Genomic DNA, 17,399 nt, shown 5'->3' with positions numbered 1-17,399 from the left:
CCCTGGAGAAGACAGCCCGGGGCCACCAATATATACTTGTCGTTCTGGATTATGCTACTTGCTACGCAGAAGCTGTCCCCCTGCGGAACACAGCCTCTAAAATGATAGCTAAAGAGTTGGTGGGGATCTTTGCCCGAGTTGGGATACCAAAGGAGATATTAACAGACCAAAGTACCCCATTTATGTTGAAGCTAATGAAGAACCTCTGTACGCTGCTCCATATCCGTACCCTGAGAACTTCAGTCTATCATCCGCTGACCAATGGGCTGGTAGAAAGGTTTAACCAAACCCTCAAGGCAATGATAAGGAAAGTGGTAAGTCGGGACGGGAAGGATTGGGACACCCTACTACCCTACCTTATGTTTGCAATCCGGGAGATACCTCGGGTCTCAACTGGGTTTTCCCCCTTTGAGTTGTTATACGGATGCCACCTCCGTGGCATACTAGATATCGCAAAAGAAATCTGGGAAGAGGAACCCAATGAGGGGAGAAATATATAATTGACCATGTGTTGCAGATGCGAGAATGGATAGCCCGGGTCACCCCTATTGTATGGGAACATTTGGAAAAGGCGTAGGAGGCCCAGCTAACCCATTACAATCGCCAGGCAAAAGTCCGACAGTTCCAATCATGGGATCGGGTGATAGTGTTGGTACCCACAGCAGAAAGCAAGCTTTTGGCCCTATGGCAGGGGCCCTATGAGGAGGTTGAACTCGTGGGGGAAGTAACCTACAACGTGCGGCAGCCAGGACGCCGGAAACAAAAACAAATTTATCATATTAACCTCTTAAGGCCTTGACACCAATGAGAGGCGTGTGTAGTGGCCCAAGAGACCCCGATCCAGGGAAATAACATGCAGGAGCAGATCAGGATATCCACTGATCTGACACCACACCAGAAGGAGGACGTAACTGAGATGATCAACCGATACCAGGACGTGTTTTCAACCAAACTAGGTCAGACCACCGAAGCATATCACCACATTATCACAGACCCTGGGGCAAAGGTAACTTTAAGGCCTTATTGGGTCCCAGCAGCAAAAAGGGAGGAGATCAAAGCAGAGGTAAAAAGGATGTTGGAACTGGGAGTCATCGAAGAGTCCCAAGTCGGTGGTCAAGCCCGATTGTGTTGGTGCACAAGCCCGATGGCACCACTAGGTTTTGTAATGACTTTCGCCGGCTGAATGAAAGATCCAGATTCGATGCATACCCCATACCCCGTATCAATGAGTGAGTTGACCACCTGGGCAATGCCCAATTTTTGACCACCCTTGATTTAACAAAGGGATACTGACAGATTCCCCTTGCCAAAGATGCGAAAGAAAAGACTGCGTTCTGTAACCCAGAGGGTCTGTTTCAATATACTTTTCTTCCTTTTGGACTGTATGGGGCACCTGCCACCTTCCACCGTCTTATGGACCAAGCTTCTACGGCCCCATACCAGTTATGCAGCGGCATACCTGGATGATGTGATTATTCATTTTACAGGCAGATGCATCTGAAGTAGGATTGGGGGCTGTCCTATCGCAGATGGTCGGAGATGAAGAACACCCAATCCTCTACCTCAGCAGGAAACTCCTCCCGAGAGAGCAGAAGTATGCCATGGTTGAAAGAGAGTGCCTAGCTGTGAAATGGGCCATGGAAACACTACGTTATTATCTTTTGGGACAACGGTTTACCCTTGTGACCGACCATGCACCCCTCCAGTGGATGTAGCCAAATAAAGAGAAGAACGCAAGGGTGACCAGATGGTTCCTGTCCCTACAACCTTTCCAATTCACCATACACCACCAGGCTGGAAGCCACCATGACAATGCAGATGGCTTGTCACGGGTACGCTGCCTGTCCCAAGTTGCCCAACCCTATGGTGTGGAGCAGAAAGGGAGGGATATGTAACAGGGTCAGGCCAGATGGCTACAGGAGAGTGATAGAAGGCAGATATATTAGCCCCAGGTTCAGTAGGTCCTTTTCCCTGTGTAAGGTAACAGGGAAGGTTCCAGAACAATCAGGAACTTTCTGGAAACAATTGAGGCAGATGGACTGATTAGAACACCTGCAGCCAATCAAGAAGCTGCTAGAATCAATTAAGGTAGGCTAATCAGGGCACCTGAGTTTAAAAAGGAGCTTACTTCAGTTTGTGATGTGTGCTGGGAGCAAGAGGCACAAGAAGCTGAGAGTGAGAAGGCGTACTGCTGGAAGACTGAGAAGTACAAGCATTATCAGACATCAGGAGGAAGGTCCGGTGGTGAGGATAAAGAAGGTGTTGGGAGGAGGCCATGGGGAAGTAGCCCAGGGAGTTGTAGCTGTCGCACAGCTGTTACAGGAGCCACTGTAGACAACTGCAATCCACAAGGCCCTGGGCTGGAACCCCGAATAGAGGGTGGGTCCGGGTTCCCTCCATCCCCCCAACTCCCTACTTGATACTGGAGGATTGAACTGGACTGTGGGTTCCACCAGAGGGGAAGGTCTCTGTCCTGTTTCCTGATCCACTAGGTGGATGAGCAGAGACTGCGGGGATTGTTCTTCCTTCTTTCCCCATGCTGGCCAGTGATGAGGCTAACTGAGTGAAAAGCAGATTTGAGCCAGGAAAGTGGCCAAACTGAGGGTTGCTGTGAACCTCTGAGGTGAGAAAATCTGCCAATAAGCGCAGGACCCACCAAAGCAGAGGAGGAACTTTGTCACCCACCATATTTGAAATGCTACCCCTATGGCTAAGGAGGTACTTTCATGTTCTTTGGATTAACTTTTTCAGACTTGTTCTAAACCTTCAGAGTAAATTTTGTATAATTTGATGAAATTCCACTTGGCTGTTATCCATTATCTAAACATGAAAAATCACCTAGCAAGAAAGTAGTGGAAGCATGGTGAAAGTAGGAAAGAAAACACTCCTGTGAGGAGAAAGTTCAGCCACATTTTTTTAAAAAAAAAAAGCCTTAGGGGCACTGAGTTCTGCTACATTTCTGCCTGCAAATGCAGCAACGTAGAAAACATGAGAAGTGAATGTCTTTGTAGCCAGTGGAAGAATGTGCAGGAAATGGAAGAATAAAGGATGCTGGGGAAAATGTCTGTTGAAGTAAAGGTTACAGGGTGGTAGCCCAGCAATAAACTGGTGCCTATTTCCTTGGATCTGTGTTCAGGGACATTTGAACACAGTTGTTTTAAAAAATCAGTCACTTATTGTGACCAGGGCCCTATGGGGGACAGCTGAGGTCACTCAGTTAAGGTGAACCGCAAAGAATGCGGCAGACAATCCCCAAGCTAGCACAAAACAACTTCTTTATTACCTTCTGGTTACTCAGAAGTCCAAACAACACAGTTCCCTTAAAGAGATCCAGCCTCAGGCCTCCATCCAGGTACCTAAGTCAAATATGATGATGTCTGAAAATCTTATTTCATCATATAAAATAAGAGGTTCTACCAATCCCAAAGGATTGGACACATTACCTCCCAGGTTAATCAGTATTTCAGATCTTACCCAAATCTTATTAACTACACTAAAATTTATTAAAAACGAACACAGAGAGAGAGAGAGAGTTAAAAGATCAATATACATACAGACATACGCTCAATTCATTGAGGTGCATATTCAGAGCAGAGATGGTGAGCTTTGTAGTTGCAAAGAGTTCTTTCAGAAATAGTTCATAAGCTATAGTCCAATATCCAGGGCATACCAGCATAACTGGGAAGTCAGGTCTTGCGACTCAAACTTCCCCTGATGAAGCTTAAGCAGAGCTGAGATGACAGAATCTGACCCAAGGATCTTTTATACAATTTCAGGTCTTTTGGCAAGTTGGAGTTCAAAAGGTAATTGGCATGACTTTGAAGGAGGTCCATCACGGGTACTTAGCATTTTTCATCCATGGATCTGAAAGCACTTTACAAAGGAGAAAAGTACTATAGCTCTTTTACAGATGAGGGAACTGAAGCACAGAAATGAAGTGATTTGACCAAGATTTCCCATCTGCCAGTGGCAGAGCTGGAAAATAAAATGCAAGTCTACTGAGTCCCTGTCCAGAGCTCTAGTCTTAGGTCACACTGCCATGTGAGATGTTCACAAGGTCTTGCACAACTTCAGACTTTTGACAGACAAGCCATACATATCATTAATGAAAAATAAAGACTTGGATACAGTGCTCTTAGATTTCAGGGATTGTTCATGCATTTTAAATTAATGTATTGCAGACTATGCACCTGACACCTTTATGGAGGAGCCCTACTGATCATCCAGATTCTCCAGAGGCTCAGGATGATCTAGAAGCCCACATGAGAGGCATCAGAACTGAATAAGATAGACACTAGTGCTGATTCACTATGTTCAAATTTATAAAGTCTGGTCGTCCCTTTTACTGTTCAGAGGTCCCACAGGCAACCTGGAACTTCTTTTCAGTGAGAGGGGAACTCTCTGACGCTGAAGATCTGATCACCTATGGCAATTGTTTTGTAGTTCTTCAGTCCTTACAGGATGACATTGGTAAGGAAGCTTGATGGACACCAGAGCCTTAAAATACTGAGAGCGAGTCCAGCCATCTGTGTGCTGGCCCAGCATAGGGCAAGGACTTGAAACAGAAGGTGGAATCACATAGATCTTGAAAAAAGACCAGAAAGATATTGTTGAAAGAATCTCTTATTTCCTGAGAGGTCTGAGAAGATAACACTAGATCTGCGTAAAGGAGGAGGATGTGCATATCTAGTAGTTATTGGCTATTTTTTAGATTGTAGAAATTCTGCTTCTTACTAGATCTTACAGGTCATAGAGTAGTTACAAGACATATTTCCTCATTTTGGCATTCCAGAAGAGAGACTCACCAACCATCAAGGACTTGTCTACACAGCTGTAGCGTTTCAGTGTAGACACAGTCTGTGCCAGGGGAAGGGTTCTTCGTCAGCGTAGGTATTCCATCTCCTCAAGAGCTGGCAGCTAGGTCAATGGAAGCATTCTTTTGTCACTTTAGCTCAATCTACCCCGGGGTTTAGGTCAGCTTAACTATGTTGCTCAGGAGTGTTAATTTTTCACACCCCTGAATGACGTAGCTGGGTTGACCTAACCTTTTAGCCACCATTTACTAGCTCTCAATTCCAAGCTTTCGGGATGCATTGTGATTTCAAGCATGTTAATTCCACCCAACTCCCACCCCATCTAAACCCAAGGGAATGGACTTGCGGAGAGGTATAAATTCTTAATAGAATTCTACAAGAAGATGCCTTGCATAATCACAGGTTTCAGAGTAGCAGCCGTGTTAGTCTGTATTCGCAAAAAGAAAAGGAGTACTTGTGGCACCTTAGAGACTAACAAATTTATTAGAGCATAAAATTTCATGAGCTACAGCTCACTTCATCGGATGCATCCGATGAAGTGAGCTGTAGCTCACGAAAGCTTATGTTCTAATAAATTTGTTAGTCTCTAAGGTGCCACAAGTACTCCTTTTCTTTTTACAAGAAGATGATCTCTCATTAACTGTGCTGAGCTGTAGGGTAACTGTCACATCAATCACCAGAGTAATCTCAGCTCGGATGCTTATGGGGCAATAGATCCAAACAATCCTGCCAACCTTCGAGACAAACATTTGTGCTAAGTGTCTCTGCTTAAAGAATAGCAGCCGTGTTAGTCTGTATTCGCAAAAAGAAAAGGAGTACTTGTGGCACCTTAGAGACTAACAGATTTATTAGAGCATAAGCTTTCGTGAGCTACAGCTCAGCTCACGAAAGCTTATGCTCTAATAAATCTGTTAGTCTCTAAGGTGCCACAAGTACTCCTTTTCTTTTTGCTTAAAGAATGTGAGGATTAGGCCATGTCTATAGTGCAGCGCTTCAGCTGTGCCCATGCAGCACGTCTGGTGAAGACTATCTATGCTGTTGTGGTTTTATTATGCCCTCGGGGAGCAGCAGAAGCTCTGTCAGTGGGAGAAGGTCTCCTACCGACATAGCACTGTGCACATTTATGTTTTATCACACCCGACTGACATAATTTATGCTAACATAGGCTGTAGTGTAGACAAAGCCTTAGAGATACAAAACTCTAAGAAGTCTCAGGCTTCAGTGACTGGATTTCAGCCGGAAGCTTACCCAAGCTAAAACCAGAAGAACAGAAACTGATAAAACAAGAAAAATACTGAACTATACTAGCTGTTGCCAGTGGACATAGCTGTACCCAGAGACCCTCGTACATGAATGAAATTGTTCGCTGATAAGTATAGAAGAAAATAGCAACATCTTCAACTGGTTCCAAATGTAGTTGTTGGCATATGACTCTAGTAGCAGTGGTACTTGCACCAGAGCTTTAGTGAAAGGAGATAACCCTGTTAAGAACAGTCCTAAACAAGTTGAATAAGAGTCTGTTCCTCTTGGGATTTGATTATTTATATTAATCAAGTGGACAAGTCCTTCTCAAGCCACAAGATTAGATTTGGGGGTGTGGTGAATCTTAATTGCTAAATATTTTTGTACACGCACACGCACACACACACAGAAGTAAAGATGTAAGGGCATGTTTCTTCTTTAGGTCTGTAAGAGGAAGCCAGACAAGAGGGCAGGGAAGGTTTTAGCCAAAAACTCTGCTGTGAAGTAGGAAGTATGTCTTTAGGGATAACACTGCCTTATTCTAATAAAGTTCCTTAAGATAAGTGTTAGAAGAAAGTTACCTTTTTGATCCTTTGGGTCAAATGTCAATGTAATAAACTGACAACTAATCTCATACTGGTATCTGTTCAGTGGCAAAATTTTAATTTACATGCGCATTTCTTTGCAACACTCATAGAAAAATAACTAAGAAAAAGAAAATAAAATGTAAATTTCCCCTATGTCCTGTGGGTCAGTCCAGACAGAGTATTATGTTGTCTTACCTGTAGACCAAGGGAAGAAAATGTCACACACACATGTACCTCAGGTTCATGGAAGGCAGCAACCGCTACCAGGCAGAAGTACTGACTTTTGGGTTAGAAGCAGCCGTGTACTTTGCTGTGGTTGTGCCTCATCAGCAGCATCAGGACCGGCAGGTGGAGAGAGATCTTATGATAGTTCCCCTTGTTCCCCATTCTAACCTTCATAGGGGTCACATTAGATTTCACCAGGCTCTAGCTTGTTTGCTATGAGACAGGTTCCAAGATCTCTTCTAGGGTTTAGCCAGATGTAGGGTAGAAGTGAAGTTTTATTTGATACCTAGGCCTGATGACAGTCTGTATCTTTGACTCTTTCTGGGATGGTTGAATCTGGTGGACCAACCAAATAGTCACAGTTTGGATGTGACAGAATTTCCTCTCCAGCAAGGATAAGTCCCTGTAGTGCAAAGGTGGGGAAACAGTGGCCTGCGGGCCACATCCGGCCTGCAGGACCCTCCTGCCTGGCCCCTGAGCTCCTGGCCCGGGAGGCTAGCCCCGGCCCCTCCTCTGCTGTTTTCCCCCCTCCCCTGCAGCCTCAGCTCACTGTGCCAACGGTGCAATGCTCTGGGTGGCGCGGCTGCAGAGCCCGACCTGACCCGGAGCTCTGTGCTGCGCGGTGCATGGCTGGCTCCCGCCGGGTGGTGCAGCTGTAGCACTGCCAGCCACCAGTGCTCCAGGCAGCGCCGTAAGGGAGCGGGGGGGTTGGATAGAGGGCAGGGGAGTTCGGAGGGGTGGTGAGGGGGTGGATAGCAGTCGGGGTGGTCAGAGGGCAAGGGTCCCAGGGGAGCAGTCAGGAAGGAAAGGGGGTTGGATGGGGCGGTCAGGGAGAAGAGGCGGTTGAATGGGGGGCAGAGGTCCCAGGGGGGCAGTCAGGAATGAGAGGAGGGGTTGGATGGGGCAGCAGGGGGCAGTCAGGGGATAGGGAGAAGAGGTGGTTGGATGGGGCAGGGGTCCCGGCGAGGCAGTCAGGAAGGAGAGGAGGGGTTGGATGCGGCAGGGGTCCCGGCGGGGCAGTCAGGAAGGAGAGGAGGGGTGGGGTGGATGGGAAAGGGGTCTCGGGGGGCCATCAGGGAACAGGGGGGTTTGGATGAGGCAGGAGTCCCGAGGGGGGGGTGCATCAGGGGGTGAAAAGCAGGGGGGGTGGGGGCCGGGTCATGCTCCCCTCCCCTAACCGGCCCTCCATACAATTTCCGAAACCTGATGCAGCCCTCAGGCCAAAAAGTTTGCCCACCCCTGCTGTAGAGTGTGCTAGCAGTGAATGTTTTGAAAAAGATATCTTTCTCTTCGTTTCCTACTTAGAGCCCTCTGGGAACAATGTCATGAATTAGAAAAAGACTTTTTGGGAAATAATCCAACTCTTGTTCTGCAATATGTTGCTTCCACAGAGCCTCTTTACCTCTCCTTAGTAACTATCTGCAAATAAGACTTAATGAAACTGTCAGGAATAGAAAGACCAGTAGAGGAGGCTTCTTTTTAATGCCATAGGTCTTGAAATATTGGGCTCTAGGGCATGCAAATACTCTATAACTGCTAATTATTGTTCAGAAATGGTTCAGTGTCTGTGGGGTTAGGTGTGTGATTCCTGCAGTGAGGCTCTATGCATGTGCTAATTTGGAGAACAAGAGTTCCTATTGATAACATCTTTTGAATTATTCTAAACCAGTGCTCTGTCTAGCCCCGTATCCTGTCTGACAGAGGCCAATAGCGGAAGTTTCAGAAGGTGCAAGAAACTCTGTACAAGACAGTTATGGAATAACGTGCCCACAGGGAAGTTCCTTCATAACCCCCATCATTTTGAGGTTGGCTTATGCTCTGGAGCATGAAGATTTATATTTTTTTCCAAAACTTGTTCAGTTTTTTAATCCTTTATTATTTAGAACTGTATATTCTTTATCCATATAAATGTCAATCACTTTTTGACTATCAACAAGCCCAAGGAAGAAGAATGGTGGAAAAAAGTTGAATCTACATGCTCAGGAAAAATACCTCTTTTAAGCCTGCAAGTAAATTACAAGCTTTATTCATTTTATTGTCATCGTAGTGAAGAAGGGGCGAGGTTTTTTTGTTGTTGTTTTTTGTTTTAGTACAGGTGATTACATTTTCATGACAGGTTTGCAGGGCTGCATTTTAATGTAACTATTTGTTCAGGAGTCGAACTATATAAATTCTACAGATGTAGGTGCTTGAAAAGGAAACTAGAACATAACAGCTTTCAAGTGTTACTTGCTTCGGTAAAGAGACCAAGTTTGAGCTTCGTCTGCACTAGGCTTTTTCTCTCTACAGTTTCCCATTGTTGCAAAGGTTGGTTCATTCCCAACAGTGGTAGAAAGAGTGCCATTGTAGACAAGATGCATTTAAATACTGTTTTGTGTAGATTTGCTGTGACCAAGGTATCTCCCGGAGACCGGCCTACCCCAACATTTCTATTATAGTGAACTTGTATCAGGGGAAGTGATGTGGGAGTGGAGTTGGGGGGACAAATTAAGGTAGAAAGTTGCACATGAGGCACTTGCAGTTACTGGATGATGATGTTTTGTTGTATTTGATAGCATGAAATTAGCATAATCCATTTATTTCTGAGTGTTTAATTCGTTGAACACCTTTATAAATATCAAGGTCTCCTTATGTTTTCAGACATATAACCAAGTGCCTGAGTTAAAATGTCACTTGACCAAAGGACTAGTTTAACAGAGTTGACTGTACCATACATATTTTAACTCCAGTGTATTTAGTAATGTTTCTTCATGAATTAAGTCTACCCACTGGTTTTCTTTTCCAGATTTGTACTATGGTGGAGAAGCTTTCTCTGTAGAGCAGCCACAGTCTTTTACTTGTCCTTATTGTGGAAAAATGGGTTATACGGAAACATCTCTTCAAGAACATGTTACTTCCGAGCATGCAGAAACATCAACAGAAGTGGTGAGCAGAATCAGTATTGCTTTTGAATTATGGTGAAAACATGAGAAATTAAAGCTCAGCTATGTCTTTCATTTTAGTTTGTGTATGTATTCTAAAAATGGTGTGTGTACACACACACAAACACTTGAGAGATTAGAATGTTTATCATATTTTAAAAACAATTGGAGTGAAATGTTCTCATAAGTGATTTTACTAAGCTACATATATGCAACATGATCAAGTCACCATTGCTGTTGGAACCTTAACTGTTGATTACCTGACTGACTTTATTTTAACCAGCCAGCTTTAATGTTGCATTAACATAGTTTTGTGTGTTTAATTTCTACATAGCTTATTTCTTTCTAAATATGAAAGGGGAAGAGAGAGTCTTTTAAAAATAATGTTAATATTTGTATTATTTTAGTTAAAGTTCTAAAGTTGAGGAGAATTGGGTAATTGAGCAGTGAGTTCACACCTTTGCTGATGTCATATTGGTTGGATAGAGTTTTCTATCAAGTTTACATTATGCCACCTGTATCTTTGCAATAGAAAAGATGAACTTAACTTTTTTAAATGAAATCTTAGAAATTGCTGAATATTGTACAATGCAGAAAAACTCAGGAGAGAGCCTAATATCATGGAATTTACTTTTTATGACCACAAATCTCATTCCTAATGTTGACTATTTTGGGGGAGGGGAGGGGCGGTGGGATGTTTTTGATGCATATTATGGGACATTTAGAACCTTCCACATGCTAATTGTCCCAACAGCACTTCTCTCAGCCCAGCCACCAAATCTGCACGCTGTCTATATTCTGTAGACTGGAGTAACTATATGGTTTTTATTCTGTGGAATTGGGAGGTGGACAAGGGTTTGCACCTGATTGTAACAGCCTATTTTAAACTACTTTTTCTCTTTTCAATGAATCTGGCATTGTTTGTAGAAATACTTCAAAAAGTTGTTCAGTTAATACTTATTAAAAGTTATCAGACACGTTCTTCCGGCTGTTAAAATGGATAGTACAATTCCATAGAACCATGGACTCAAGGCAGGACAAAGTAATAACGAGACCATTCCTGACAGGTATTTGTTTAACCTGTTCTTTTCCAGTGTCAAGTCACTATGGCACATTTTGGGCATTATCACAACATCCTTTCTTTTCTGAAAGTCCAGGCATTACCAGAACAAGGTTATACCACCTAACGACTGCTCTTGATTGTTTGATAGATAGATAATGTGCAGTGTCTTAAAGTGCTTCATTCTTATGAAGATAGGGTTAATGGATAGCCCACTACGCTGTTTTAAAAAAACAAATGTGCAGCAGAGAGTCTCAAAGCCCAGGTCACCTGACTCAGACTCGTGCTATGGGACTGAAAATAGCAGTGTGGCTGTTTCTGTGCAGGCTCGAGCCCAGACTCTGAGACCCACCCTCCTTGTTGGTTTTCAGAGCCCAGACTTCAGCCCAAGCAGGAACGTCTACACTGCTAATTTTAGCCCTGTAGTGTGAGCCTGAGTCAGTTGACCTGGGCTCTGAGACTTGCGGCTGAGGTTGTGTGGGGCTGTTTTTCCCCCCCAGTGTAGATGTAGCCAGTGTGGCCTTCCCTTCAAGGAAAGGTAGCTGGATCCTGCTGAGGAACTTTGGATTTGACTATCACTTGCTCAGTGGTCCATAAGATTAAAATGCTATGGTATATTGGTCCTGTAAGGTGGGTTTTGCTTTTTCTCTATCATTGATCACTTGATTTCCTCTTCATTTCAACAATAGTAATCAGTTCACAGCAGGTAGGGGCTGGTCTGTACTACAGAGTTAGGTCAGCTTAACTACATCGCTCAGGACTGTGAAGTCCCGGTGTACACACTGCTAAGTCAAGGGAAGAATTCTATGATCAACCTAGCTACCGCTCAGAGAGGTGGATTTACTACTAATCGCTGCCACTGTGCCAGTCTAGCATTTCTAGTGTAGGCTTTTGCTGTGGTATTCAGCTGCACATTAGATAGTAGAGTTCTGGAAGACCTATTTTGCTTCTGCTGTTTGTTGGCGAGTAACTGGTAACCAAGCCTTCGTAGTAGGTGTGATTATTGCCCGTGGTGGAAGATGTTACCGTCTCTGGAACTTTTTCTGAACATGGGAAATACCCCTCTTTACTATATCTAGGAAGGCTTGGATCTGTTCAAGAAAACTTTGCAATCTGTCTTTGATGCCTTATAAAGGCTTTGTTCTTGACCTTGGTCTGAAACTAATGATTATACACCTCAGCTATTTAGGAACTGATGAGCTCTAGATTATTTTTGTCTTAGAAAAGTCCACAGCTCTTCACTACCTGATTTAAACAAAAATGCCTACTAGACAATTTTTGAAACACAGTTCTTAAGCTATTCTAGGTTAAGTTCAAGAAATCTTCAGGAATGGATGCTTTTTATGCTTCAGGAATATGTGGGACATTGAGTGAATGTATTTGTTGCTCAGTTTTATCTTTGTTTGCTATTGGTTGATATAAAAATATGAAAGCTTGAAATGGATTACATCAGACCTACTGTATGATAGAGAAATGACTCATCATTTCAGATTTCCTCCTCCCTTTTGACTCCTTTATTTTATTTTAGTTTTTCACATTTCAAAGAAGAATGTAACATATTTGACCTTTGGTGGATTTAAGAGTTAGAATGTGGGTGTTGATTCTGTTTAGACCTAGACACTGGTATCAAGTGCAGGTACAAATCACTTTCTTCTTCCTGCTTCCCCCTCCCCCACCAATGGCTGGTCTCTTTTAGGTAATTAATTGCTACATTTAAATAAAGTGATTGCAATAAAACCCCTAAATTTAGATGTGTTTTTGTCATTGGTGTGGTAATGTAATTCTGATTCATGCCACTTGGTGTCAGTGAACCTTTGCAGATATAGACTATTGTGTAATTCTGAGTTTCTCCAATTGGCACATTTTGGTCTGCAGCTATGTTTAAAAATGGTTTGTTTTTGTTTGTTTGTTTTCATTTGCACTTGAGGCCAAAGTTTGTAGTATTGAGCACCTTCCTCTCTGTTGATTTTGGTGAGAGTTGTGCTGCTCCACCTGTCGGAAAATGGAATCCTTGTTAAAGAACAAGGGTATTTGCAGATCAGTCTCCAGTATTTTTATACCCATATCTTTGTTCCTAGCTTGTGGTGGTGAAGGATATTTTCATCCATAGTACTTTATTCATAGCTCCGGTGCACATTTGTATGATGTGTTAGTAAAGAGCTGAATTTAGCATTGGCTATAAAGTCTCTTATAGGTACATATAAAACTTTGTTTCGATATTGTGGTGGTGCTGCAGTTGAGCAAAGAATATAAGCACATGACTCAGGAGAAAGTCATTCAGGTTTATAATCACCTATTGAGCCTATGTTTTGAAACAGTTATTCTTGCCTAGATGCTGACATTAAGAAAGTACTTACAATAGCGGTGGTAATCAAAATATGCTTGGGTATATATAAAAGCTTTCTGATTTTCAGCCAGATTTGCAGGGCTAATTGTGGATTGTTTTTACCTGTATCTGGTAATTCTTATTTAGGCAGCAAGTTAAAGAACTCAGTTCAACAGAATAAATCTGATCCAGTTCAAACATTGCCATGTTAATGTGTATGACAGGCTAGAAAATTGAAGTTTTTTGCCTTTCCTTATATGCAGTGATTGCATAGTTGGAAGCTTCCAATTCAGAAGGGCAACACACACCCAATTTCTTTGGACATTTCTAGTACTGTAATAATTGGTGGTATTACCCCTTGATATTTAAACTTAGTAGTGAGGCTGGCTGAAAACAAGAGTTCTGTTTCATGAAAAATGTTCAGAGTTTCAGAATTTGTTTTCATTCCAGTGTGGAGCAAAACCAACATCTTTTAAGTAGTTCTCCCCTCTCCCTCCTCCCCCACCCCAACTGGAATAGCCAATAGTCAGAGTGCTCACCAGGGGTGTGAGAGACCTAGGTTCAAATCCCCTTCTCTGTCTGATTCAGAGCGGGGACATGAACCTGGATCTCCCACATCCCAGGTGAGTGCCCAAAGCACCAGGCTAGCAGCTATTCTGGGCTTGTGCGCGCTCGCTCTCTCTCTCTCTCTCTCTCTCTCTCTCTCTCTCACCAAAAATTCCATCCTCGATCTTTCCAACAAGACCTTTGTCAAAGCTGATGCATTTTTATGAATCAACATTTTCTGAGCACCCTTCCCGCACAAAAAAAAAATTATTGAAAAATTCTTGACCTGCTCTGCTTATTATGTGCTCATTGTACTTGAAAAATATATGGTAGTATCTTTGTAATATATTTTCAAAATTTAGACTGCACAGCTTCCCAAAATAAGGAACAGATTTTATACCTATGGTACAAAGTTTTGGTGAGAAGTTAAATCTATTCGTGGTTGCCAATTTTAATTTCTACAATAGATGAAGACAATCAAAGGGCAGTGGTCAGGAATTGAATGGCTAGTGCATATACTAAAGGGCAGGCTTGTTTGGTCTCTCTTCCAAGTTCAAAGGACTCTGACTGACTGGTACATTACCCATTATTGTTGCTGATGGATTTTCATAAAATAGACTGGTCCATGTGTAAAGACAAGTTCTGACTGGAGCTCAAGGGTTGCACATAACCTGATTTATTAGGTTGCACATGGTACGAAACCTGTCCCTTGGTAGATAAGCTCTCACTGTGACTGAATCTAGAGTGGCCCCTATGAAGTCTGTTGTCTGCATCAGAGTGAGGACAGACTTTTCCAAGTTCACTCTTATTCCTAGGGAAGAAAGTAGTTGAAGCATTGATGAGATCAGCTTGTAGGCTTCCAGGTGTGTCTTGGCAACAACGTAGGGGAAAACAGTGAAGCCATTCCATCTGAAATAAGCTGCTGCTACCAGAAAGACTTTGGTAAAGGCTCTGGGTACAGTAGCATGGCTAAATGGGTGCATCCTGCATTGAAAGTGGATGGTGCCCATTGCAGAGCTCTGAGAAAATGCCTATGGGTGGAGTGAATATAAAGTAAGTCTCCATCTAAAAAAATAAAAGTCCTACAAAAAGTAGAAACTAGGTCAAATTACAATGGATGAATATAAACAAATAACACAAGTATGTAGGGACAAAATTAGAAAGGCAAGGAACAAAAGGAGATCAAACTAACTAGAGAAATGGTAATAAAAAAACATTTTCTGAATACACGAGAAGCAAGAGGAAGACCCAAGGACAGGGTAGGCCCATTACTTAATGCGGTGGGGGCCGGGGGGAACAGTAATGGAAAATGTGGAAATGGCAGAGGTGCTTAATTACTTCTTTGTTTCAGTTTTCACCATGAAGGTTGGTGGTGATTGGACCTCTAACATAGTGAATGCTAGTGAAAATGAGGTAGGATCAGAGGCTAAAATAGGGAAAGAACAAGTTAAACATTTATTTAGACAAATTAGATATCTTCAAGTCACTAGGGCCTGATGAAATGCATCCTGGAATACTCAAGGAGCTGACTGTGGAAAAACCTGAGTGTCTCTGGATTAAGTTTAGAAGTGTGTGCAACAAGAGTGATGTCATGGTGGGAGTCTGCTATAGACCACCGGACCAGGGGGATGAGGTGGATGAGGCTTTCTTCCGGCAACTCACGGAAGCTACTAGATCGCATGCCCTGATTCTCATGGGTGACTTTAATTTTCCTGATATCTGCTGGGAGAGCAATACAGCGGTGCATAGACAATCCAGGAAGTTTTTGGAAAGCGTAGGGGACAATTTCCTGGTGCAAGTGCTAGGGGAGCCCACTAGGGGGAGCGCTTTTCTTGACCTGCTGCTCACAAACCGGGTAGAATTAGTGGGGGAAGCAAAAGTGGATGGGAATCTGGGAGGCAGTGACCATGAGTTGGTTGAGTTCAGGATCCTGACGCAGGGAAGAAAGGTAAGCAGCAGGATACGGACCCTGGACTTCAGGAAAGCAGACTTTGACTCCCTCAGGGAACAGATGGCCAGGATCCCCTGGGGGACTAACATGAAAGGGAAGGGAGTCCAGGAGAGCTGGCTGTATTTCAAGGAATCCCTGTTGAGGTTACAGGGACAAACCATCCCGATGAGTCGAAAGAATAGTAAATATGGCAGGCGACCAGCTTGGCTTAATGGTGAAATCCTAGCGGATCTTAAACATAAAAAAGAAGCTTACAAGAAGTGGAAGCTTGGACATATGACCAGGGAAGAGTATAAAAATATTGCTCGGGCATGTAGGAAAGATATCAGGAGGGCCAAATCGCACCTGGAGCTGCAGCTAGCAAGAGATGTCAAGAGTAACAAGAAGGGTTTCTTCAGGTATGTTGGCAACAAGAAGAAAGCCAAGGAAAGTGTGGGCCCCTTACTGAATGAGGGAGGCAAGCTAGTGACAGAGGATGTGGAAAAAGCTAATGTACTCAATGCTTTTTTTGCCTCTGTTTTCACTAACAAGGTCAGCTCCCAGACTGCTGTGCTGGGCAACACAAAATGGGGAAGAGATGGCCAGCCCTCTGTAGAGATAGAGGTGGTTAGGGACTATTTAGAAAAGCTGGACGTGCACAAGTCCATGGGGCCGGACGAATTGCATCCGAGAGTGCTGAAGGAATTGGCGGCTGTGATTGCAGAGCCCTTGGCCATTATCTTTGAAAACTCGTGGCGAACGGGGGAAGTCCCGGATGACTGGAAAAAGGCTAATGTAGTGCCCATCTTTAAAAAAGGGAAGAAGGAGGATCCTGGGAACTACAGGCCGGTCAGCCTCACCTCAGTCCCTGGAAAAATCATGGAGCAGGTCCTCAAAGAATCAATCCTGAAGCACTTAGAGGAGAGGAAAGTGATCAGGAACAGTCAGCATGGATTCACCAAGGGAAGGTCATGCCTGACTAATCTAATCGCCTTTTATGATGAGATTACTGGTTCTGTGGATGAAGGGAAAGCAGTGGATGTATTGTTTCTTGACTTTAGCAAAGCTTTTGACACGGTCTCCCACAGCATTCTTGTCAGCAAGTTAAGGAAGTATGGGCTGGATGAATGCACTATAAGGTGGGTAGAAAGCTGGCTAGATTGTCGGGCTCAACGGGTAGTGATCAATGGCTCCATGTCTAGTTGGCAGCCGGTGTCAAGTGGAGTGCCCCAGGGGTCGGTCCTGGGGCCCGTTTTGTTCAATATCTTCATAAATGATCTGGAGGATGGTGTGGATTGCACTCTCAGCAAATTTGCGGATGATACTAAACTGGGAGGAGTGGTAGATACGCTGGAGGGGAGGGATAGGATACAGAAGGACCTAGACAAATTGGAGGATTGGGCCAAAAGAAATCTAATGAGGTTCAATAAGGATAAATGCAGGGTCCTGCACTTAGGATGGAAGAATCCAATGCACCGCTACAGACTAGGGACCGAATGGCTCGGCAGCAGTTCTGCGGAAAAGGACCTAGGGGTGACAGTGGACGAGAAGCTGGATATGAGTCAGCAGTGTGCCCTTGTTGCCAAGAAGGCCAATGGCATTTTGGGTTGTATAAGTAGGGGCATAGCGAGCAGATCGAGGGACGTGATCGTTCCCCTCTATTCGACACTGGTGAGGCCTCATCTGGAGTACTGTGTCCAGTTTTGGGCCCCACACTACAGGAAGGATGTGGATAAATTGGAAAGAGT

At 43.8% G+C, this 17,399-nt stretch overlaps 1 protein-coding gene across 3 annotated transcripts in view; it reads left to right on the top strand.

Moving 5' to 3' along the window:
• The window catches only part of KCMF1 (potassium channel modulatory factor 1), a 70,833-nt gene that overhangs the window by 33,785 nt on the left and 19,649 nt on the right, over nucleotides 1-17,399 (top strand). For 2 of the 3 annotated variants that reach the window (XM_043514603.1, XM_038401135.2), the window contains exon 3: nucleotides 9,654-9,793. In XM_043514603.1, the coding sequence (XP_043370538.1) occupies nucleotides 9,654-9,793 (140 nt within the window). Of the gene's footprint in view, nucleotides 1-4,295; nucleotides 4,471-9,653; nucleotides 9,794-17,399 lie in introns of those variants that run through there. The other variant, XM_038401136.2, reaches the window with a different exon arrangement.

Source organism: Dermochelys coriacea, chromosome 5 (assembly GCF_009764565.3).
Source record: "Dermochelys coriacea isolate rDerCor1 chromosome 5, rDerCor1.pri.v4, whole genome shotgun sequence".
Classification (NCBI taxonomy): Eukaryota; Metazoa; Chordata; order Testudines; family Dermochelyidae; genus Dermochelys; species Dermochelys coriacea.
This window is presented reverse-complemented; position numbering and strand designations above follow the sequence as displayed.